This window comes from Mustela putorius, unplaced genomic scaffold (genome assembly GCF_011764305.1).
Source record: "Mustela putorius furo isolate JIRA1106 unplaced genomic scaffold, ASM1176430v1.1 tig00000224_pilon_pilon_pilon, whole genome shotgun sequence".
NCBI lineage: Eukaryota > Metazoa > Chordata > Mammalia > Carnivora > Mustelidae > Mustela > Mustela putorius.
The window spans coordinates 33,532,268-33,557,693 of record NW_025421321.1 but is presented as its reverse complement, the minus strand read 5'-3'; the positions used below and the strand labels follow the sequence as shown (position 1 = coordinate 33,557,693).

General features: G+C 44.6%; 1 protein-coding gene across 2 annotated transcripts in view; it reads right to left on the bottom strand.

Moving 5' to 3' along the window:
• Positions 1–672: 672 nt before the first annotated feature.
• The window catches only part of SLC1A4 (solute carrier family 1 member 4), a 34,439-nt gene continuing 9,685 nt past the window's right edge, over positions 673–25,426 (bottom strand). The window contains exons 2-9 of one of the 2 annotated variants that reach the window (XR_006606070.1): positions 24,746–24,788; positions 21,462–21,524; positions 19,977–20,143; positions 14,958–15,191; positions 13,192–13,386; positions 12,754–12,888; positions 5,746–10,479; positions 673–2,936 (exon numbers count right to left, since the gene is read on the bottom strand). Coding sequence is in view for 1 of the 2 variants with exons in the window: in XM_004742073.3 (XP_004742130.1) it covers positions 10,245–10,479; positions 12,754–12,888; positions 13,192–13,386; positions 14,958–15,191; positions 19,977–20,143; positions 21,462–21,524; positions 24,746–24,788 (1,072 nt within the window). In the remaining variant the exon portion in view is untranslated. Of the gene's footprint in view, positions 2,937–4,318; positions 10,480–12,753; positions 12,889–13,191; positions 13,387–14,957; positions 15,192–19,976; positions 20,144–21,461; positions 21,525–24,745; positions 24,789–25,426 lie in introns of those variants that run through there. The other variant, XM_004742073.3, reaches the window with a different exon arrangement.

Below are 25,426 nucleotides of genomic sequence, written 5' to 3'. Positions count from 1 at the left end.
ACACATCGTAACTTTACAAAGCAAATGAAATTCAAGCCGACCAGAGTTTGATTTTATTACATAATTACTGTTAATTTTTTAAGGCATGATAACAGAGCTTGGGGGATTTCTTTAAAGAGTCCTTACCTGGGGGCGGTTGGGTGGCTCAGTCGGTTAACAGGGTCCTGGGATCAAGACCCCCAGTCAGGCTGGGCTGAGCTCCCCTATTCAGTAAGGAGTTGGCGTCCCTACCCCGCGCATGCGCACTCTCACTCAACTAAAATCTTAAAAAAAAAAAAAAAAAAAGAGAGAAGAGTCCTTACTTGTTAAAGATATATACTGAAACATTCATGGATAAAATTATATGATGTCTGGGATTTGCTTCAAAATAATATAGGAGGGGGATGTGAGTGGATGTAGATGAAATGAGATTGAACAATGAGTGATGAATATACTATATGGACGTTCCTTATGCTATTCTATTACTTTAAAGATTTTTTTTTTAATTTGACAGATCACAAGTAGGCAGAGAGGCAGGCGGGGGTGGGGGGCAGGCTCCCCGCTGAGTAAAAAGCGTGATGTGGGGCTTCATCCAGGACCCTGACATCATGACCTGAGCTGAAGGCAGAGGCTTAACCCACTGAGCCTCCCAAGCGCCCCCTTTTCTGTGTATTTAAAAAACAAACAAACAAAAAACAACAACAAAAAACTTTTATTATGGGAAATTTGAAATAAAGGAAAGAACCCAAGGTAACAACAACTTAGCAATTGCTCCCCAGTCCCAGTACATCTAGCCCATAGCCCATTAATATGAAAAGATCAAACTAGCAGTCTATTTGGCCAGTCAATATACAGTTTTCAAATTCTTCCTTAATAGAACATTTCAGGTACGTTTACAATACATTTACACTTAATTAACATCCTATTAATTCTAATGGAAAGGAGATAGTTCAAATTTAATCATTTATGACAACCAGAGAAGACCCTTTAAGTTAAATGCTAATTATTTTGGTTAAACGTTTTCCAAAATGTCTGTATCATTTCCCAGTAAGAAATTAAATTACTAACAATCGTCTTTCTTTTTAATTTTATGACTCATTGTCGTTGTTAGGAAAGCTCAGGCACGGAGCTTGCTGTAATTTAGCCTAGGGTGCTCTTTAATTATCTGGTGTTATTAGTGCTGAATCAAAAGCTCTGAGACTTCTTTCTTAGGTGGTATTCTGCCCTCCTTCTCTCTTCCTTGTGCCAGCCAGTGGGTCTGCTCCCCTCCACCTCCTCCCCCTCCAGGTGAATGTAATCTCCTCTCTGCTGTCCCTTGTACACTCCTCATGGCAGCCTGACAGGGTGCCCTGTGCACAGTAGGCACTCAATAACCACTTACTGAATTAGATTAAATCTGGGAAAAATGGAAGTTTGCCAGAGGAAATCAAATAATTAAGCTTATTAAACCATTAACCCTAATTTTAGATAAATCACTTAAGCTGCTGAGAATAGTTTGGGAATTCATACCGGAGTTCCAGATGGTTAAGGTTGCCAGGTATCTGGCTGCTAAATTAAGTGGGGGAGGGTATGGCTCTATTAGATATTAAAATGTATGTCTGCAGGTATGCATAATTGCTGCTAATTTGCACCGCAGGAAGAAAAGTAGCAAATTGGTAAAGGAGTTGTTTCTACTTCTAATGTGAAGAATAGCCGTTGATTACCTTAAGTACAACCTCTGTGTTCCTTGTGTACAACCTCTATGTTCATTGTAGATACAAGTGCATAAAAGTATTGTCTGTGACAATCCACTGAGTAGCTTATTGAAATTAAAACATTTTTATAAAAGAAGAGATATATTGGCTAAAAGAACTGGGTAAATTATGTGGAAAGAAAAACAACCCATAATCTTCATTTAATTGGTCTTGCCTACTAAAACATTTGATCTTTATGCAATACATCTTAAGTATATCTTTAGTAGGCACTTAATTATTTCTCACTTAATATGTTTCGCTCAGGCACAATACCTTGGAGTCCACCTAGATTCCCTCATCTCACATCCAATCCATCCGTAAATCCTACTGGCTCTACCTTCAAAATGCATTCAGAACCAGCCATCTCAACACATCTAACTGCCATACCCCATCCAAGTCACCATTCCCCTCTCCTGAGTTTTGTTCTAGCTTCTTACCTGTTCTGCTTCCAATGACAATCTGTTCTCCATCTATAGCCAAAGTGATTATTTATAAGACAGTCTTCTCTCTTCCCTTAGTTCCCTCCAGCAGCTCCCATGACCCATCAATCCTCATTGTGGTCTACTTGTCTACACAACCTTGCCCATGCCTGCCTCTCAAACTCCTTTCCTCTACTCCCCCTCAGCTATTCTGCTCCAATCACATAGGCTTTCATGCTAGGCATTTGTTAGATGAATGAAATGCATCGGTTGCTGAATGAATGACACAATAATTACAATCAGCAAGTTAGTACAGCTGCTATGCTGGCCCAGCCCAGGGAGATGATCTTTTACCTAGATGGTCTAAACTGGTGGTTCTCAGTCTACCTGGTATCAGAATCACCTAGGGGAGGGGAGTTACTAAAACTCAATGGCTGGCCCCACCCCTAGTTTCTGATTCAGTGGGTTTGGGTGGACCTAAAATCTGCATTTCTAGTAAGTTTCTAAGTGATGCTAATGATGGTCTAGATACATACTTGGCCTAAATCTTTTATCTAGGAAAGCCAATAGAACATTCTGAACAGAAACTTAGCAAATATTGTCTTGGTGTTTCTGTCTGCTCTTTAGGATGAAAAGATTAATTGCAGAAATGTAGGTGGGGGGACCTTGGACCTCATTTTTTGACACTTAGCCACAGGGTGGCCCCCTAGCTCCAGTAATGACTCCATTGGTCCCAATTAAGATGGTTTTGTTTCTTTGGTGAAGTTCCAATCCATTTCTTTTTAAAAAAGAAAAGAAGGGGTGCCTGGGTAGCTCAGGGGGTTAAAGCTTCTGCCTTCAGCTCAGATCATGATCCCAGGGTCCTGGGATCAAGCCCCGCATTAGGCTCTCTGCTTAGCAGAGAGCCTGCTTCCTCCTCCTCCTCTCTCTCTCTCCCTGCCTGCTTGTGATCTCTGTCAAATAACAAATAAAATATTTAAAAAAAAAAAAAAAGAAAAAGAAAAGAAAAGAAAGAGAAGAAGAAAGCAAAGGAAAAGAAGAGAATTTGGTCGTAGGACCAGTACTAGGACCAGTCATTTACAGTTCACAAAAAGAAAGTCTCAGGAGCAGGCTAGTGGCTACCTCAGCAATGAGCAATTCTGGGCTCTGTTGGAAGATACCAGCATCCCTAAGGTGGGAATGATGCAGGGGGAAATATGTTTGTAAGTGGGAGAAGATATTAGTCAGAAGGCGAAAGGAGATTTCATTGTAGCCAACAAGGAAGCAGCATACACAGGACAAGTGTTTAGCTCTGTGTAGCCCATGGAGCCCTGACCATGATAGACATGGCGTAGACTGATCAGCCCCTGACACCCCTTCGAACCCCTTGCTGCTGTGGTGAGTGTTGGGCTGGCAGGAAGGGTTACTAAGATGGCGAAAGTTCCCGCCACAAGACCTGAGCTCGGACAGGAGAACAAAGGCCCAAGCAGGAATCTGAGACCCCTGCCCCGGGCTCCCATGGACCAATGGGATCCCGATGAGCAGGCGGGATATCCAAATAAGGGAAACTTCCAAAAGACCCCTGAGCTTCCTCCGAGACCCCTTAAAAGCCCCCTCCTCCCTGCCTTGGGCGCGACTTCCGCCACTCTGCTTTCCAGAGTGGCGGAACCTCGCCTGAGGGTGCCCACCTCCTCCCGGCGCAACTTTCCTGGCTCCCCTTCTCCTGAGCCCTGAAACTTCGCCGGAGAGCGTTTTTAATAACTCTTGCCTTGCACCCACTTTGCCTGGTGTTGTGTTTATCTCGCCGGAAAAAACTTTACAGTGAGGAAGGCACCTTTCCCTCAGTTGTCCTTCCCTCATGTCTTTACTTCACTCTCATCCAGATAAATGGCTCATCTAATGATACTTTGTCCATCAGACATATTTTTCAATGATAATAGTTTTAGTGGGGGCGCCTAGCTGCCCTGGTCAGTGGAGCATGTGACTGTTGATCTCAGGATTGTGAGTCCGAGCCCCATGTTAGGTGTAGAGGTTACTCAAAAATAAAACCATCAAAAAAATATATACATATACACATATGTATATACACACATATATAGTGTTACAAGTTTAAATGTGTTCTTTACATGTGAATAAGCAACTCAACTTTTTTTCCTCAGTAAGGGTCTCATTGAGGATATGGGTTGACTGCTTTTGGTACTCCTGGTAAACTTTCCTTCAGTTTTATTAAACTTATGAGGCCTATGCTTAATATCACAACTATCATTCCTCTCAGTTCTGCTTTTCTGCTCATTTGAGGGATAAAAAAAGAAGTGCAAGTTCACGTAACTGTCAAATGAAAACTGCTGAACAAAGATAGTGATACCACAGAGATCCACTGGCTGGCGGGCAGTAGCACCGCCAAGGTTTGAAGTGTTTCATTCACTCGTATGAAAGTCTGCGTTTGTCCTAACATTTAGGGAACTTCTGACCTTGTCTGGAATAGGGGCACATGTCCTCTAAGTGGGGGCTGTGGCAGACCCATTGGCTCAAAGCCCCTTCTAACCTCCCTCAGGTGTAGCTTCCTGATCTGTGAGGGCTAAGAAAACTAGAGACGACCTTCCTGGATTTCCCTGAAGCCCTGCCAAGCAGAGGCACCTGTATGAAATTCAGAGGCGAGCCTGTGAAGGTAGCACTGAGGAATACAGGGTAGAGCTACACTGGAAGGTTGCAGTTGCTGGCAGGGGGTGGGGCATGGGGGGTGGTTCTACACTGGTTCCTAATGCCCCAGGTGTGTGGGGGGGTGGGCAGTGGCAGCGATGTAACTTCTGTTAAAACAGTTTTTTAGAACTCAGAACCCTTAGCTGCATTGCTCCTGGCTACTAACAACCCACCTGTTTCCCTCCTCAGAAATTCAGTGTACTCCTAATACTGTGTAATCAGTGCTTTTTTGCTTTTTGCCACTACAGTGGATGCTGTTGTCTGTAACTTAGAACACTGACTAGTAGGGGACTCTGTCCGGATCAAAGCTATTCAGCCTGGTCTCAAGGAGATGCATTGGGATATCCTTCTCTTCAAATCCCCTAAAGTTGTGACAAGTCTCCTGTGACTCTTCCTTCTAGTTAACTGTTCAGTTTCATATGCTCATGTGCTCCGATGTTCATTAGAGGGGTCCCGGCCTCCAGGCCTAACTGCTGATTTTTGTCTTGTTTGTTCATCCGGTTCCTTGAAGGGGCTCATCTGGACATCCAGCTGGACGCTCTTCCTTGACACGTTTGTGGCACTTCTCGCCCTGTCACTTGGATGTCTTTTAATAGCTGTTGCCACGAGAACAGAAACACCATGGGGAAATACCCACTTTGACTTCCATGACTCAAAATGAAAAAGTAAACACAAGTGCTCATCGATCCAGAGCTCACAATAGGGCATGCCATGAGAGCTCTCACTGGCTGAGGACACAGGATAATTCTCCATGTACTGACTAATGGGTATTATTAAAAGACAGAAAAAAGAAAGAACACCTATGTTAACTCTTCTTCAGGACTGTAATTCCTCATGTGAAAGGCATTATCAGCTTTGTACAGAACAATACTAAATAAACATAGTATACTTTTATTGTACAAAAAGGCAGATGGCAGAAGTTTGAATATAAGTACTAACAGCTGCCTAGGGAGGTTTTGTGTCAACAGCACTAACTAGATAGTGAAAGAAGGCACATGTGCTAAGAAGAGACCCAAAGTGGCTAGCTCTGATTCTAAGACCAAATTCCAGTGTGTCTATGGGGGGGCGGTTCCCCACACCACCAAGCACCTTCCCGTGTTCACCAGCCTGAAAGCTCTGAGCTCTCTAAATCTTGCCCTTCTGGGTTTTTATGCAGGCTTCCTTACATAGGCATGATGGATTAAATCTCTGTCCATCCTTCAAATGACTTAGTATTCTCCCTCTTGCTATGTTCTCACTTACTGGCAGTCCCAAGTAAAGGGGACTGCAGGTCAAAGGCCCTGAGACTGGGAGGTGGACCAGAACCGCCCTCAACACCAAAGCCTGCCTGCACCTCCCAGAAGCATGAGGAGGAGGGATTGAGCTTGACCAGGAGAGCAAATTTCTATCTAGATGACAGGGTGTTGCCATCATTCTGAGGGGCAACTTGGAAGGATACAGCTAGAGAGAGAGCATGAGTAGAGGGTTTCTGTTCTGAATAAGAGACATTTGAGTGCATCCTGACAATTGTTTGCAGGGCTGGTTCTTTTTAAGCAGCTATCCAAATAATTCTAGGACACATATTCCAAATGGGCACACTCCTCTACTCTAAAATCACAGACCAGCTGAAAGAGATCTTCCTATCTCCTCAAGAGAGCAAGGGATACTACTACTCGATGGGCCCATACAGAAAGAAACATGGGCTGGTCAGGAACTTTTTCTGCCATTGCATGTCTGACTTAAGAGCCAACACTCCAGAGCACATGGCATGTGCTAGGCACCTTTCGGAGCCACTTTACATGTATTAACTCCTTTACTCTTTACAATAGCCTATGCCCCTGGTAAATTATTGTCCCCATTTTAAAGATAAGGAAGCTGGGGCACCTGGGTGACTCAGTTGGTTAAGCATCTGCCTTTGGCTCAGGCCCTGATCCCAGGGTCCTGGGATTGAGTCCTTGCCTGGCTCCTTGCTCAGTGGGGAGTCTGCTTCTCCCTCTGCCTGCTGCTCCCCCTGCTTGCATGCTCTGTCAAATAAATAAAATCTTATTTAAAAAAAGAATTGCTCCTCTTGATTTGTAGCTATATTAAAAAACTGAAGCACTAAGTACCAAAAAGCAAGACAGCTGTCCTCCAAGGTGAGAATCTGGTCATTTAGTAACAGGCCCCATCTGGCCCTTGGTCTGTGTAAACTCTGACTTCATCCCCTTAAGCCTTGGCCAGAAACTACAACCGGTGTCTGTACGATACGAAAAGCTGGAAATGTCCAGGTCAGAACGGGACGTGTTTCTTCAGAGGCCCCAGAACCTGGAAACTAAGGCTTCCAGTATGAGCTTGTTGGATAATCTTTCATAAGAGGCTTCTAAATTCCCTAATTGTGCTGGAATGTGGTGTCACTGAAAATGAGATTACATAAAAGAAAGGGTGGATGATGGTCGAGGCCTGGGCAAGTGCCCCACACAGGGACTTTCTCAGTAATTCTATGGACTAGGGCATTCTTCCAGCATGGGTCTTGGTTTATAGATGCTCTGTTAAGGCCTGTTGATCTAGTTGTTCTAAGAAGACTTAATTTTATGGAGGTATATAGCAAAACTACCCACTTTTTCCTGAGCCTTGCTAGTGTTGAATAGGAAGCATCCAGAAACAGCAGGACCTCAGTGACTGCCCTGCAGAAGCTTGGCCCACCAGAGCGGGCCTACCCTGCCTCAGGAGATCAGGCTGGCTAAAAGCTGCTAGAACAAAATCCATTCAGCTCCCCTTCAGGTGATCCCCTAGAAAAGCTCTGTAACCTGGAACTACCTGGAACCACCACTGCAGAACACAAGAGAGGAAGAAAGGAACATGCAGATCCTAGCAGAAATACTGTATTCATTTTGAGGACTGCTATGTTTTAAGGCAAATGTCACACACACACACATACACACACAACAGTCAGAGATGAACAGTATTTACAACAACATGTTAGAAGCGTGGGGGAGATAGCTTCAGACAGTGAGAAAGTAGGATTTTCCCCAGCCTGGTCTGAAAAACAAGGAGGCACACAGCACCTCCTTCCTCCCAGAGGAAGGGGAGCTATCGTATGGGATTTCATATAGAAGCGCCCCTCTTGGGCCCAGCACTCTGCCTACTGCCTTGCCAGGTTTGGGACAGAGGAGGCGTGCTCATGAGATGGGCAGCTCTAATTTTAACGTTTTGTGAAACTTACTTTTAGACATAGGAAAATCAGTTTGCAGAAGCCACAACACTGTGGTTAGGTCACTTCAATCCAAATCCAAAACTTGCTTGGATGAGAGCTAAAACAACATGGAGACACACATACATATATGCATTTGTGTGCAAATAGAGCCATAGATATGTGGGAGAAGGAAAGACAGCAGAGGCAAAGGCAGAATGTTCACTTGCAATTTGGGATCAAACAATGTGATTGTTTCCCCTTTCAAAATAGAAGGGGGATCAGCAAGGAGCCAGAGTGTCAAGGTTTCCAGGCAGCTCTCCGCTCAGTTCCTGGTCCCTCTTGGCCTCACAGGGGATGGGAGCGGGTGGGCTGGTTTAAAGAGATTTGGAGGGAGCTGGGCCTTCCCACTGGCCAGGCCAGCTCTAAGCCCAGGGCTCTTCCCCACTCCTTCCACTCTGGCACACACCCCAAAAGGAGGGGCTTGACTGCCTCTGTCCCTGCCCTCCCATTCTCAACAGCACCAGAAACACATCTCCACAGCGTGTTCCTTTTCTGCAGGGCCTGGGGGACAGCCATGTCACAGCAATAGTGAAAACAAGAAAAAGCACGAGGTGGGACGTCCGGGAACTGTTAACGGGCTGCTGTGAGGTGGATGGCCCGTGCCGGGGACCTGGGAGTCTCGGGGAAGCCAGGGGCCCAGAAACGTGCTGCAGATGGGATGGTTCACTCAGGAGGAGCTGAACAACCAGGAAGAGGTTGCACTCGATACTGGCAAATACCTATGAAGAGAACAGGCTGCATGGCAGAGTTGCGACTGCATGCAGAGACCAAAGTTCTGCTCAGAGACGCTATCTTTACCAGGAGCACAAGGCCTCTAGGAAGAAAGGTCTCACTTGGGTAAAACATAAGAAGAACGTATGTCGTTAGCACTTGCCATCCAAGAAATGAAAGGGTTGTTTTCACGGATTCACTCAGTTTGCCTCACCAAATCCCTCTGAGGTAGGTAAGAGGCAGATGACATTAGCCCCATTTTACAAATGGGGTGAAGTGAGGCCCAGGACTCGCGGCAGGTCACACTACGGAGAACCATCAACAGCCACAGTGAACGAACATTCTTGTGCTTTTCACTCTCCCCGTCCCTGGCAACACTGGTCTTCTGGATAAAGCCCCCTCACCTGGTTTCAGACCAAGTCGGCAGGTATCTGCAGGAATGGGGACATTTGGTTTCCAGTCTTAAACTTTTCATCTACTGGCAGGAAAAGAAACCCAGCCCACAGCAAATTAGCCAAAGCCAGGAGACCTGGGGACCTGGCAATGGGGCACCCCACCCCAGTTAGTAAGTGGGTTTATGTGTTTTCATTTTTGTTTTTGTTTTGCAAAGTGCAGCATTTTAGGGGGCTAGCTGAATTCTAAGAATGGATTAATGAGCCAGCAGGTCCTGAATATGAAGATCATGGAGGAAAAGTCCCCTCTTGGGCCTGGTTGGGGGATAAAGCTACAGTGTTGTCAGAGGCCAGGTCCTGGAAGCAGAAAACTTCCCTGGGGCTGGAATGAGATTGAGGATGACTGCGTGTATCTGTGTGTGTGTGTGTATCTGTCCTGACAGAGTGCTTCCCTTACCCTTGCTGGCTGCATCCCCCCTCCTTTCTCTGACCTCAGCATTTAAACTGTTTACTTAATGCTACTGACCAGAGACCCCCACAGTGCTAATGGGGTCTGTAGTAGTTCCAGCTGAACAATGTGCTGAACCTCCAAGCCCACCAGTGACTCAGAATCAGCCACACCTCCAAGTTAGAAATCTCTCAATACCTCAGGTACCAGCTCAGTGAATTCCAGTCACAGGTAAGAATTTGGGAATTTTTCCAATCACTCTGGCTCACGAGGCTGCATGACAGAGGACTGTAAAATCCCTAGTTTGCCCCGAAAGACCGCAGGGCAGAGCTGCCTGCGCGCAGTGAAGGGCACCTGTGCGTTCTTCCAGGCCGTAACTACCCCGTCCCGGGGAGCCCGATCTGCCTCCAGCCTGCATCTCCAGGACGGGTTTCCAAAGCACACACAGTTGCACCTGTACACGGATCAAGCCATATGGCAGAGCGCCCCGGTCTCCGGTAACCAGTTCCCGCTGGGAAGCGCGATGCCTGCACGGAAACATAATCCTCGAACCCTTGACCGGGCCAAAGCATTGCAGGGGCCTAAAAGTTGGTGAGCAGGAGGCCCGCGCCCCCTGGCCGCCCTCACACGGCGGGGCGCCACCGCCGGCGGGCACGCCCGGGGCCAGCCCCCTCACAGAACCGACTCCTTGGATTCCAGCTCGGGGGCGCTGGCTGCGGGGCCGGCGGGGTTCTGGTGTGTCACCAGAGGCGACGTCTCCTCCTCCGATTTGCAGTTGGGGACAGCCTCCACCTTCACTTCGCTCAGCTCCTGCTCGCCTGGCTTCCCGGCCTTCTGATTGAGGTGGTGGAGAATGCCGGCGCCCAGCGCGTCCCCTTCCACGTTCACCACCGTGGTGGTGCGGTCCCTGCGGGGGAAGAAAAGGCAGGCCTTGCCGCCGCTGCCACACAGCAGCCTGGGCCTCACTTTACTCGAAACTGTTTCGGTCAATATTTCTCACTCTCAGGAAAGTAACAGACCCTGATTGTGGAAAACCTCTTGTGTAAGCCCCAGAAATCAAGAAGAGAAGCATCAAGAAAACAAAAGTCGGGACGCCCGGGTGGCTCAGTTGGTTGGATGACTGCCTTCGGCTCAGGTCATGATCCCGGAGTCCCGGAATCGAGTCCCACATCAGGCTCCCAGCTCCATGGGGAGTCTGCTTCGCTCTCTGACCTTCTCCTCGCTCATGCTCTCTCTCACTGTCTCTCTCTCTCAAATAAATAAATAAAATCTTTAAAAAAAAAAAAAAAGATGAAGCTAATTACTTAAAAAAAAAAAGTCACCCACCCACACTTCACAACTCCCAGTGAGTCCAGTAACTCCTTTCTATGGATGTCTTCTATGCGGAGGAGACACCATCTATGAGGGTCACGCACAGCTGGGACAGACACTGTAGACTGGGTTTCAGACCCAACTTCTCCCCCGCTTAGCAGTACACTGTGGGAACACCCCTTCTTCTTCTCTCATCACTGCGTCTCTGCTGAATGTTCAACTTTGCCTGTATTCTGTGGCAGTTGGCAAACACCATCTCATAGCACTGTCCTTTCCAGAAGCTTGTCTTCCCACAGGTTAGTCCAATAACCACTCTCTCTCCTGAGGCTCAGAGCAAGCACTGTGCCCATTTGGCAGAAAGGGAGAAAAGTGTGAACTTGCCTGCCAGCACCAGAAAAGCTAAAGGCTGTGTAAGCAGAGGCTGTGGGGTGGTGAATGGTTCACGTGACTTCAGGTCTCTACTAGGCCATCTGCCTGGTGCCCTGTTGTCTCTGTTTTTGACTAACAGTCTCTTAGAGGCCTGCCTTCCTCAGACAGAAGCAGCTGGCTCTAACACTCTGCTCCAGTCCTGTCCAACACACCAGCTCAGGGACCGAGTTCCCTCTAATGAGCTGTATAGACAATGCAGGTCTCCATTTCACCCTCCTTGTTCTGAAGGATTCTGAGAAGTCCCTGAAAATTTCTAGGGCTTACACAAGAGGTTGGAAACCACCATTCCCAACCACAATGGGCAGAGCCACGAGCCCAGGGCCAGACTCTAGTGTTTAGGTGATGCCATGCCTGGTTGGGGCTAGCCTGGAAGGCAGTGTCTTTTTTCACTAATGTTTACTGTATGCTCTACCACAAGCCTGGAACTCTTCCATGCACTGTGGATATGCTATCTTATTTCATCTCCAACCCAGTTCTGGTGTAGGTTCTATTATTATTCCCATTTGACAGGTGAACCAATCAAAGTCCAGAACAGTTCCTATCACACAACTAGTAAATGGTAAAGCTGGGATTTGAACCCAGGTACCTGGACTCCAGGGCTCCTTTTCTTACTCATATGCTCTACTGCCCAACATTAGCACCTCAGGTGACCTTCCCTATAAAACAAGTATTATTCATACCTAAAGAGGGTATCAAATGACTCAAGGAGTCCACACTCAGAATCAACACTCACTGTTCTATGCCTCTACATGAGCCCTGGTGATGGTGGCCTGAATCACATCTCCTTTGTAACTCCTCCTCCCCTGAGCCCAATCCACTCACATCAACTGGGTTCATCTCCACTTCCCTTGATGAAATCACTCCTTGCATGTTTCAGGCCAAGGACAATCATTCCCAAAGGCTCACTCCTCCAATGGCTATGACTCTTATGCAGCCAACAATCTCCATTAGACCCTGGCCCCTGCCTTGGGCCTGCACTGGGGGCCCAGCCTGGGTCTTGGACTCCCATTTTCCTGGATGCTCTAACAAAGTTCTCAGTAATGACATTTCGTGGTCATTTATGGGCCGTTGACCCTTATACTGTTTAATTTTTCCTAAATTTTGTCTTGCCTGGGACACCTGTGTGGCTCAGTTGGTTAAGGGTCTGCCTTTGGCTCAGGTCACGATCCCAGTCCTGGGACCGAGCCTGCATCGGGCTCCCTGCTCAGTGGAGAGGCTGCTTCTCCCTCTGCCTACTGCTCCCTCTGCTTGTGTGTGTGCTCTCTCTTTTCTCTCTCTGACAAATAAATAAACAAAATTATAAAATTATGTCTTGCCAGCTCAACTCCTTCACAAGGCATGTCTGAAGTATCTCTTCTCCCAGACACAGTGGAATGCCAAGCTCCTGGGGAAGGTACCACAGACTTTCTTTTATTCACTGACCTTAGGACTTGCTACTTACACAATCCAGTCCACAGCCAGGATCAGAGAAAGGTCATGAGTGGGCAGGCCGATGGCCTCCAGGATAATGGCGATGGTGAGGACCCCTCCAGCTGGTACTCCTGCTGCCCCGACACTGGATGCTGTGGCTGTCACTCTACAGGATGGCACAGAAGACTAGCCATTAACACAGAGCATGGTGTGGGCACAGAGAAACGCAAAATATGGCGGCTATGGCTTCGAAACCAAAAATCACACAACCCTAGATGCTGCCAGCTGAGCCCTTCAGAGATGATTCACTCTCTTCAAGTAATGAATTCATGCTGTCATTTTCCAAATGGGACCTCCCCAAGTCATGGTGAGATTGGTATTCATGACGTGTTTCAAAGGAAATCACACACACAATGAAAAACCCCTCAAGTTTTGACCCAGACCTAAGGATGAAGAATAATGAACTTACAGAATCGTGAAAATCTGTCCTGCCTTCAGCTCGATGTTGTTGAGCTGGGCAATAAACACTGCGGCCACACACTGGAAGATGGCTGCCCCATCCATGTTCACAGTGGCCCCGATGGGGAGGATGAACCTGCTGATCCTCTTGTCCACACCGTTGTTTTCCTCAATGCACTTCATCATGGAGGGGAGGGTTGCTGAGCTGGAAAGGGAGAAACGGCCAACCGTGACAACAGTCCTTTCCAGCCTGGCTAAGAGAGTACTCAGCGCAGACCCAGACACAGAGCAGTTAGCATCATCCTAATGTCTGTTTTTTTTCCCCTTGAAAAAAGAGAAAAATTGGAATTGTTTCAAACCTTCTGTCATGGACACCTGGGTGGCTCAGATGGTTAAGCATCTGCCTTCAGCTCAGGTCATGATCCCAGGGTCCTGGGATTGAGTCCCGCATTGGGCTTCCTACTCAGCAGGGAGCCTGCTTCTCCTTCTGCCTCCCTTTCTCTCTCTCATGAATAAATAAAATATTTTTTGAAAAAAAGTTTTCAGTCACAATGTGCAGTAATGTCAATTCCTGAAGTATTCAAAATGGGACCCTCTAGATTTACCTGTTACGTTATTTACTTAGATACACCTGTTCCAAATATTTCAAGAAACACCATATTGCCTCATGGTGCGAAATGTTCTCAAGACAACAAAGAACTGTTTATTCCATATGTGCATCTCCTCTCTTGAGTTGTTCCTCTCCCCGCCTCCCTCCCCACTGGAAGTAAAAGGCAAACTATGCCTTTTTTTCCTTTTTGGCCAAGAAGTGGCAATGGCTGTGAGAGGCTGGAGAGGGACTGTGTTCCTGGATAACTGGAAGAATAAGTCCTACACTCTCCAGCCTGCCCTGTGGGAGGCTGCCACAGCTGAGAAGCAGATTTGTCTCTAAGCCACAGAAACTTACCTCCCTAATTCTTTTTACCACCCCAGCACAGCATCACAGAAATAGCCACTGAGGATGGGAGGGAACATGCAGTAGAGAAACAAAAACCAAATCTGGTACTGCAATGTGCTGCCGTCCTTTAATACTTTTCCTTCTTCCTTCCTTTCTTCCTCCCTTCCCTCCTTTCTTCCCTCCTTTGTTTCTTTCTTTCGGATTTTATTTATTTATTTGAGACACACAGAGAGAGAGGACAAGTAGGGAGAGCAGCAGGCAGAGGGAGACGCAGGCTCCCTGCCGAGCAAGGAGCCTGATGCAGGGCTCCATCCCAGGACCCTGGCATCGTGACCCTCGATGAAGGCAGATGCTTAACCAGTTAAGCCACCCAGGCACCCTTTTGAAAGTTTTCTTTAAACACACCTGGAAAGCCCAATTTTTTGGAAGGATTTCCAGTAATGATAAAGTGCATCTTTTATACTAAATTAGATAATCCCACAATACTGTGGACTCCCAGAGAGCTAAGCACCTGTTCCTCACCATGATACCTTGGTCTTATTTTGTGATTCATGCATTTAGAGGGAGAACTGGGCAGGCATCATTCTAGAAACTTCCCTGTAAGGAGTTCTGAGGTAAGCGATTGCTTTCTTTCACTCAGACAAAGGTCTTAGTAATTGGGGTGAGGACCCACAATTGGGTTAAACAATGATCTGACCTCTAAGGAGCAAGAAGGAAAAAGGAATGAGACGATCCCGAATTCTGGCAATCCCAGAAACCCACTTCCATAGAAATATGCGGCTGGACTCACCTGGTTCCACATCACTATGGCTCAGAGCAGCTGAGAGCACCCGACTCACCTGGAGCAGGTGGCAAACGCTGTTGCAAATGGTGTGAGGAGGCCCAGGAGGAACCTGAATGGGTTTTTTCGTGTGAAAACAAAATAAATAAGTGGAAGAACAATTCCTCCATGAATAAAATGGCCCAATATAGATGTGAAGATATATTTTCCAAGGCTGGTCACCAGCACGATGATGTCCTTCATTTCCAAAATCTTGCTTCCAACCAGGAACATGATGCCCACAGGTACATACCTAGGGCATGAGCACAGGTACTTGTCAGTAAGAGTGATGTGATGATGGGCCCAGGAGACCCAGGCCCTTCCTGATACCCAGCACGGGGCCTTTCAACTAAGTGGTCTTCGTTTGTCCCTAGGATGATTCTAAGGGTGCCTGGCTGGTTCAGTCAGGAGCACACAGAACTCCTGTTCTCACGGTGGGGAGTTTGAGACCCAAATGGGGCATGGAGCCTACCTAAAAAAAAAAAAAAGGAAGATCTCTCTAGAATGATCCTGAGGAACTGAAAAGGATGGGCCCATTTTATAGGCTATGGAACTGAGTAAAATTAACATGATAAATCACCATGGGTCATAGCATCAGGACCAGAACCCAGATTTCTTTCCCCTTGGATATGTTATGCTCTTTAAAAAAATTTTTTTTTTATTTTAAGATTTTATTTATCTATTTGACAAAGAGAGAGAGGGAGAGACCACAAGCAGGGTAAGAGGCAGGGGGAGAAGCAGACTCCTTGCTGAGCCTGATGTGAGGCTCGATCCCAGGACCCCAGGATCATAACCTGAACCGAAGGCAGATGCTTAAACGACTGGAAATATTATGTTCTTAAGAGAGGAATGCTACCAACCACATGGGCTGCCAAGTGGAAAGCCAAGGAACTCAAGATCAAAGCCTCTGGAACTGAGAATTTGACTTTCAGCCTTGGTCAGTCTTGTTCCGAGAACTTAGAAACACAAAAGACTAACACCTATTTTGCAGAATTGCTGTGATACAGAATTGAGCCAAAGCTGGGACTTTTGTTAAGTTTTCAGTTCTTTGTGGTTTGGAAAACATGATTCCGTGGGAAAAAGTCATTAACAATGACCCTCAGGGAACACTCCTCGAATGTGAAGATTTTTTTAATGGTGAGACAGGAAGAAGAAAGGGAAGGAATGAACTATGGGAGCTACAAAACCCCATAAGTCAGCTGTTTTGAATTTAATATAAATTTAGGAAGAATTTTATAACCATTGACTTTATTTGTAAGTTTCAATCACATAGATAATAATATCACAAATTTGAGAGAGTTCAAAAGGACGAGTCAAGTGTCCCTTCCACATTTGCCTCCCGAGAACTTAGTTTCCCTCCCTAGAGATAGCCACTGTCACTGGTTTCCTGAATTTTCTTTACAGAGATATTCTAAGCAGTGTTATAATGTTAAATTTCATAGAGCCCATAAATGCATTCTCCTTTCAAAAAATTAAAATACAGGCTAGGCCCAAATCCTCTTTCGGCACTCATGTCAGACCACTCCTTAGACCACTCCCACTTGCTATGCATTTAGGTACATCCGTATGTATATAAATCTTTTTTTTTTTTTTATTTGTTTGTTAGAGAGAGAGAGAGATTGAGTGTGCGCACCAAGCACAGGCAGACAGAATGGCAGGCTAGAGGCAGAGGGAGAAGCAGGCTCCCTGCCGAGCAAGGAGCCCGATGTGGGACTCGATCCCAGGACTCTGGGATCATGACCTGAGCCGAAGGCAGCCGCTTAACCAACTGAGCCACCCAGGCGTCCCCGTATGTATGTAAATCTATATATTCATTTTGAACCTCACATTATATCTCTGAGATCTTTTTATGTCAATACATGGAAATCTACCTCATTTTGTCTTTAAGTTGTCGCAAAACATGCATAACATAAAATTTATCATTTTAACCTTTTTTAAGTGTGCACTTTAGTGGTTTCAAGTACATTCATATGGCTGTAGAGCCATCACCAATATCCATCTATCCATGTCCTGTATGCTTCCATGTCCTATACTGAAACTACATATTCACTAAACAATAACCTCTTGTGTCTCCAAATGGTTCCTGGAATAACCCCCAGTGGTTCCACAATAACCCCACTTGCGTCCCAGTGGTTCCTGGGAACCACTGTTCTATTTTCTGTGTCCATGAATTTGACTATTCCAGGTACCTCTTGTAAATGGAATCATACAATATTTGCCCTTTTGTGACTAGCTTATTTCACATAGCATCATTCATAGGTTCATTCATGTCAGAATTCCATTCTTTCTTAGGGCCGAATCATATTTCATTGTATGTATATATCACGTTTTTCTGACCCTTTATCGATGGACATCTGGGTTGTTTCCACCTTTACCTTTTTCTTTTTAAATATTAGCCTCAAAACTGAAATACTGTACATCATCTTGCCATTGTTCTGCTGATGAACCTCCAGACTGTTCCCAGGTTTGCATTACAAACAATGTTGCAAGCAGTCTCTTTGTGCCTACCTCGCTGTGTTCTCTAGGTAGAGATACCAAGAAGTGAATTGGTGAGTTATGGTGTGTGTATATTTTAAATTTTAGTAGATTTCAACAAATTGTTCTCTAAAGTAGCTCTTTGAATTCATAGTCCCACCAGCTGTCCAAGAGAATAATCTTTTCCCTGCACCACTGCTTCTGATTCAGGGATGACTTTGCCCATGGGACATTTGGCAGTATCTGGAGATATTTTTGGTTGTCACAGCTTTGGGGAAGGGGTCACTAGCATTTAGTGGATGGAGGCCAGGGATGCTTCTAGACATCCCACCCTTTGCTCAAAACTATCCTCACTCTTATTAATGCCTGATAAGACCAAACTTCTCATTTTCCTAATCCTAATAAGTTGGGCATCTCTTAAAATGTATATTGATCATTCAGGTTTCCTCTTCTATGAATTGCCTGCTCACCTACTTTGTCTAATAGTATATTCAGTCTTTTTTCTTTTTCAACAACCAGAACTCCTTGCATTAGTGCTTCCCAGATGATCTTTGGTGTATTTTTATCCAGCTGATCATGGGTCAATATTCTTATAAAAGACAACAGAAATAAAATATTAGAAAAGTGGTCAGGTGCTTGGATGTTGCAGCAATATGAAATTGCTACAGAAGTTTGTAAATGCTTACTCTTAATTTCCCTATAAATCTCATTGCAGACAGATAAATAGTTTGTGAACTGGTAGCAGTCCTCCAGGAATTGATGCTTTCAGATATGTGTGTGTACATATATACATTATATGTAAATATATATAATTTTTTTTCAGTAATTGTCCTCTTTTGTTCAATGTATCTTTTGTAAGCAAACATTTTGTATTCTGATGTAGTCAGATTTAGCAGCTTTTTATGGCTTTTACTTTTTGCGTTCATTTAGGAAGAGTTTCCATACCTCTATGTTTTCTTCTAATAATTTAGGACACTCCCCTCTTCCCTTCTTCCTTCCTCCTTGGATAGTTTAATGTGTGAGTTGGCACCCTGAGTTTTATTGGAACAATCATGTTCATTCATTTATAAATAGTCTATAGTTGCTTTCATCCTATAATGGCAGGGTTAGTAGTTGTGTCAGAGACCACAAGGTCTGCCAAGTTTGCTGAGCCTGTATTTAAGCCATTGAGGCATTATTTCGGAGGCATTATTCCTGTCCTGTGAGCAGGACAGGAAGGTGCTTTGACATTTTAGTGGGTAATGAGCAAAGAAAAGAAAGCAGAAAGAGCTGCTATTGGAGATCCCTCTCAAACCTGGTTGAGATCCTTTAACCAGGTAAGTCATTTTACACCCCAATTCTGTGTGACATATACTTGGCTGGGCAACACATCTCCAAGGGGAGTCAGACACACAGCAGGGTCTGCCTGACCGAACACCTGGTTATGTAACTAGTATATCGATTTGAAGGAATGACTATAAATTGGTTTTCAGATTGAAAACAAATGTCTTAACATAGGAACATCACTTTCTTGCATAATTTCCCTTAATCCAAACGTTGGGAGGATTTTAGACTAAAAAAAAAAAATAAGACAGGAAAAGAATCTGACATGTGATGAAAATACTTTTTCCTTTCTGAAAAATATTTTTCTGCTCAGAACAACAACAGTCATATGAACAGTCATGTTTGCAAATGATGGAGTCAGACTCTGGAATTTTTGGTTGAGGAAGATAAACACCACCACCAGTGGGGGCTCTGGACTTGGCCTCCCACTCAATTCCAAACTTTACTACCAAATTCCAGGCTTCTCTCCTGAGATGGTTAAGGGTTGCCAATAAGGAAAATGCTTCATGTACGAAAGGATACTCTATGTTTCTGGACAATATACAAAAAGAAGCTAAAATGCATAGCAGTTTGGCCCAAGTAAAACAGCAAGGTAAAACTTTTAAGGGATGGGCACTGGGATTGGTAGGCTTTTTGATTAGTCTCTTTGAGACCTCTGGTCAAATTTTTACTTGTTAGCCAGAAATCAATCCATTGGTTTTTATTAAACAACTGTGCTTTTATTGATGTTCCATAAAGAAATATTTATGTAAAAGGAGACCATTCCAAGTTTATGTATGCATGGAGTAAAAATGAATTTGTCTTCCATGCTGTGAAATATTATAGGAAGGGGCCCCTTTGAAGCTTGAAGTTGACTGTTTTAAGATAAATAAACCTTATTTTATGCAGCAGGTAGCATACTTACTGAGTTCATTGCCCTACAAGATGATCTAGGCATCCTATATGATATGGATAATGGTGGAACCTCATAACTAAATCGATTACCAGGGATAGAACCATAACGGGTCACTGTGGGTGCTGAAGAAGGGACTGGTAATAATGGCACATTCTTGATTCTCTGAGGGCCTGGACAAGAGGAAGAACTGTCTCCACCTCTACCACCCCCTGTATCAAGTCCGGCCCATGGTGCATCAACCACAGGCTGGGTGGCCCCACAGGGCTGACCTAAGATAGCAGACTTGGGCTCTTTTCTGGATGGCAAGAAAGAGGAGAGGGAGAGTAGCAGGCAGGCCAAACTTACCACATAATCCATGACACCAGCACCATCGTCGCCTCGTTGAAGGCATTAAAGAAACGGATGAGCTCTTCTCCTTCAGAGCCAAGTTTCTTTAGGGCCACTCCTAACACCAGTGCAAAGAGGACCAATCCTAAAATGTTCATCCCTTCGATCTCGGTGCCAATGGGGATCTATAGGATCGCAGGGGACAGAGGGTCTAAGTTTACAGCGGATGAGTGAGAATTCAAGTAGAGGTTAGACAGTAACTTCAAACTGTTACTTTTATTTTATCAGGTAGCATTTTAAAGGCAGGACTTGAATTCAAGACCCTGAGATCAAGACTTGAGCTGAGGTCAAGAGTTGGATGCTTCACCGGCTGAGCCACCCAGACGCCCCCAAAGGGTTGCTTTTAAAAGAAAAGCTGGCTAATATAATGTTGTATGTCAACTACACTGCAGTAATAACTATAAAAAAATAAATTAAAAAGAATTAAAGAGCTGGTTGGTGAAAAGTTCTTTCACATCGAGATTGTAACTGTGCCTCCCAAATGTCAATAAATCTTTTGTGGCTAGACTGTTACAGTGGTCTCCTACCTGAAAAATTTCACAAAAGGTTCTCAGGATATTCTTTCCTGAGTCACTAACTTAAAATAAAATATATAGATATACTATATTCCTTTTTTTTTTCCATAATGCTCAATCTCACTACTATAAGCATGTATTGGACAAACATTTTATTCCATCAAAGTACATGAAATTCTGAACAGGAAACATACATCAGCATGGTAAAAAGAGAAAGCGCATTTTTTACCATAGATCTGAGTTCTAGTCCCAGCTCTGGGACTAGATAACTTCTCTGACCTTGCAAGATGAAGTAAATTGGACTAATTCGTAGCTTTCGACTTTTTTTTTTTTTAAAGTACAACTTCTCCTCAAAGAAAGGCTGGTAAAGCACAGAGCCCCTCAGCCCTGAGAAGCTGTGTGGGGTGGGGAAGGGGCAAAGTACTTTCTTCTTCCCATGACAGCTCTGTAGCAGGACCAAATAATCCTTGAGGTCCCTTGTCCCTTCCAGCTCTATCGTGAAGGCTGGGATCTCACCCAGTGTCCAGCCATTAATAGCTACTCAAAAAATATGTGTGAGTGAATGATGGCTATAGTGAGTTAAGCCTCTGAGACAAATTCCATGTGTAGAGATGGGTTAAATCACCTATTTGTTATATTTCAGAACAGCAGAAGGGGTGTTATAAAATATTTTTTGAAGAAAGGGACGTCAGTTCCAATTTGACGAAATGGATCTGCTGAAGATTCCAATGCTGCCGATGTTGGCCTTTGGCCACGTTGCTAAGTAACCTAAGGAGCAAACCTAATCTATGTTTTCCAGATAGTTCCTTCAAACCCCAGAGTTTTCAGCCCTGCTGAGAAGAAGATGCATCATGTATGCTCCCTCAATTAAAAAGCATTATTTGCTTTGTAAGTTATTTGCCACAAGTGATCTTATAAAGAGCTTTACCTTCTCACGGGTTATATTTCCAGAGCTGGTATTGTGGATCACCTCTCTATAATCAGTTGCATACTGGGAACAAGAGGAAGAAGAAGACATTGTCAGTTCATAGGTAAAGGCCAACCAGAGAAACTGAGAAAGGACTGTTGGACCTCTTGCTATTCTTATTCACTCTGAGTGTTCTAGGAATTCCTCACTTGGTTGGCCTGACAAGGGCCTCTAAGAACTACACCAAAGTTACTTAAGACCAAGGCAGCATACACCCCAAGAGGCCTCTGAGTTATCTAGGGACTCATACCATTAGGGACAATGATTTGGAGGAGAAGGTCTGCACAATTTCATGCTGATAGTTTGATATTTCTAACAGCTGACATGTTATACTATTTGACTTTTGGCATTAATTTCATAATGTTCCACTCTGTTCCAGAACTTACTTGAGCCTGAATGCTTTTCAGCACCTACTTTTTTTTTTTTTTTTTTTTTTTAAGATATATCTATTTGAGGGGCACCTGGGTGGCTCAGTGGGTTAAGCCTCTGCCTTCGGCTCAGGTCATGATCCCAGGGTCCTGGGATCGAGCCCCACATCAGGCTTTCTGCTCTGCAGGGAGCTTGCTTCCTCCTCTCTCTCTGCCTGCCTCTCTGCCTACTTGTGATCTCTGTCAGATAAATAAAGAAAAAATTTAAAAAAAAAGATATATCTGGGGTGCCTGGGTGGCTCAGTGGGTTAAGCCGCTGCCTTCGGCTCAGGTCATGATCTCAGGGTCCTGGGATCGAGTCCCGCATCGGGCTCTCTGCTCAGCAGGGAGCCTGCTTCCTTCTCTCTCTCTCTGCCTGCCTCTCAGTGTACTTGTAATTTCTCTCTGTCAAATAAATAAATAAAATCTTAAAAAAAAAAGATATATCTATTTGAGAGACAGAGAGTAAGAGTATGAGCTAGGGTAGGGGTAGGGGCCAAGGGAGAGGGAGAAGCAGACTCCCCTCTGAACAGGGAGCCTAATGCAGGGCGATCCCAGGACCCCATTATCATGATCTAAGTCAAACACAGACACTTAACCTACTGAGCCACCCAGGTTCCCCTCAGCATCTACTTCTGATCTTTCTAATCTGCTTGGTTCCCACTCTCCAAAGCAAAGGATATGAGACAAGATGGTGTCTTCTGGTTAAGTCTTGTGGAAGATTCACTTATCAGAAGTGAAATGACTTTCCAAACTTGGGTCCTACAATCGACCTCACATACTTTTTTTTTTTTTAAGATTTTTATTTGTTTATTTGACAGATCAGAAGTAGTAAGAGAGGCAGGCAGAGAGAGAGAGAGGAGGAAGCAGGCTCCCCGCTGAGCAGAGAGCCCGATGCGGGGCTCGATCCCAGGACCCTGAGACCATGAACTGAGCCGAAGGCAGAGGCTTTAACCCACTGAGCCACCCAGGCGCCCCCTCACATACTTTTGCACAAGGCACTCGGGGGTCTACCTATGGCAGAATACACAACTGAATGGAGTCTCTTAGAAAGTGCCTTTCCTGACCTGTTCTAAGGACACCTTAGACTGTTAAGAGGAGCCCATTACGGGGTACTGCTTTGTGCCTGCCTTTGATGCAGTCTGGTCTCTCTCACCTTTGATTTATCAGGCTTTCAGACAAGCAGAGGTGTTCAGCTGTCCTGTGATTACCAGTGATGGGAAACAAAACCCACCCCATGCCTTCTGTGACAGGCACTGAAAACCTCATAAACCTTTTATTTTTTTTCCTACCTTACATTATATATATAAGACACAACTGTGCTTATATGCAGATTTTTTAAAAATTATTTATTTATTTATTTATTTATTTATTTGAGAGAGAGCGAGCACAAGCGGTGGGGAGGGGGCAGAGGGAGAGAGAGAAGCAAACTCTCTGCTGTGCAGGGAGCCTGATGCTGGGCTCTATCCCAGGTCTCCAGGATCATGACATGAGCAGAAGGCAGCCGCTCAACCAACTGAGCCTCCCACACACCCAGCAGAATTTTTTTTTTTTTTTAAAGAGAGAGATTGAGGGAGAGGCTGTAAACAGAAACAGAAGAGTCTGCTTGGAAAAGGCAATGAGATTAGTCCACCTAATCTAGACCTTTATTCTCCTTCTGCTTATAAAGCATGGCTAGGGCATGTTACTCGCAGTCTTGCCAAAATTAGGTAAAACTAGAAACAACTTGAATGTCTATCAATAAGGGACAGACAGAATAAAATTATGATATGCTCACACAGTGGAATAGGGCCATTAACATTATGCAGAAGGGTATTTACCAACATGAAAAAATGTTTATAATATGCTGCCTTAAAAAAGAGGTGAAAAACAATGTGTAGTATGTGTACATACCAACAGATATGTAATACAGTTGTTTTTATTTCTAACACGTGTGTGTGTGCACATGTAGAGAAAAAATGTATCTGAGGGATGTGTACCAAAATGTTAATGGGTATCTCTAGGCTGTGATTATGAGTGATTTTTAATTTTTTCCATGTTTTTGCACTTTATTTTTTATTTATTAATTTTTTAAAAGATTATTTATTTATTTCTTTGACAGACAGAGATCACAAGTAGGCAGAGAGGCAGTCAGAGAGGAAGGGAAGCAGGCTCCCTGCTGAGCAAAGAGTCTGACTTGGGCTCGATCCCAGGATCCTGGGATCATGACCTGAGCCAAAGGCAGAGGCTTTAACCCACTGAGCCACCCAAGCACCCTTATTTTTTATTTTTTACATATGCATATATTACCTCTATAATCAGAAAAAAAGATAAAAGTATATTTTTCAAACATTATAAAATATTTAAGAGACCCCAAAATGTGATTTAAGAGTATTTCTCAGGTGATATGAAAAATGGTGGAACCAGTGGGATATTTTAGAAAACCTTCTTGTTTTTGTTGTTGTTGTTATTTCACTTTGGTTTTTTACTCCAGGGTCCACGCTATAAAAATTTAGGCCCAAGTTACCAAGGTTTTTTTTTTTTTTTTTTTTTTTTTTTTAAGATTTTATTTATTTATTTGACAGACAGAGACTACAAGTAGGCAGAGAGGCAGAGAAGAGGAGGAAGCAGGCTCTCCGAGGAGCAGAGAGCCTGATGCGGGGCTCGATCCCAGGACCCTGAGATCATGACCTGAGCCGAAGGCAGAGACCTTAACCCACTGAGCCACCCAGGCGCCCCAGGTTACCAAGATTTGTTAACAATACTACCCCTCTCTGACCCACCTTAAATAACCCCATAGTATCATTTATACACCACCCCTGTAAGTTTCCTATTTTTTTGCAAAGCATCAAGCCTTACCGTACGGAAAGCGGCAACCACAAGGTTTGAGGGAAACAGGTTTCTGTTAGAAAAAAAAGCACTTTGTCAGTGTTCTTAAAATTCAGTGTTCAAAGTGTCCACTTTCAGATACCCATTCCCGACAGCCCAACACACAGTGTTTCCTCTCCCTCTCCCTCCAGCAGTTACTGTGGTCTCCGCTTGATCCAAGAACCCAGTCATGCCTCCGCTGCTGGGTCACAATACTCAGAGCGCACCAATTTTTACCCTTATATCCACTGTGGTTCTCTAGGAAAACTGCATCACTTTCCTATCCCCTAGAAGTTAAGCCCTACTGCAGTGGTTTTCAACAGGAGTGGTACTGCCCACTGGTGGAATCCAAGGGAGTGCTTTCATTGTTGAAATAATTGGGGGGCATTCCTGCCATTGGGGGAGAGTTATAGGGGGTGGTGCCAGGTCCCAGCCACTCATTCTACTGAGTGTGGCCTTCACACATCCCAAATGTCCCATATGACATACTTGTGGATGAAAACCTTATTTATAAAGACCTCGGCCTAAACTCATTTCAAAATGAGGTTTTGTTTGTTTTTTTGGTACAATTTGAACACACACTTAATTTTCTAGGAATGTAATTACTGTGTAAAACATAGAATGAGTTTTTACTTTGTATTATTCAGAATGTTTCTAAAAATTGCTCATCCT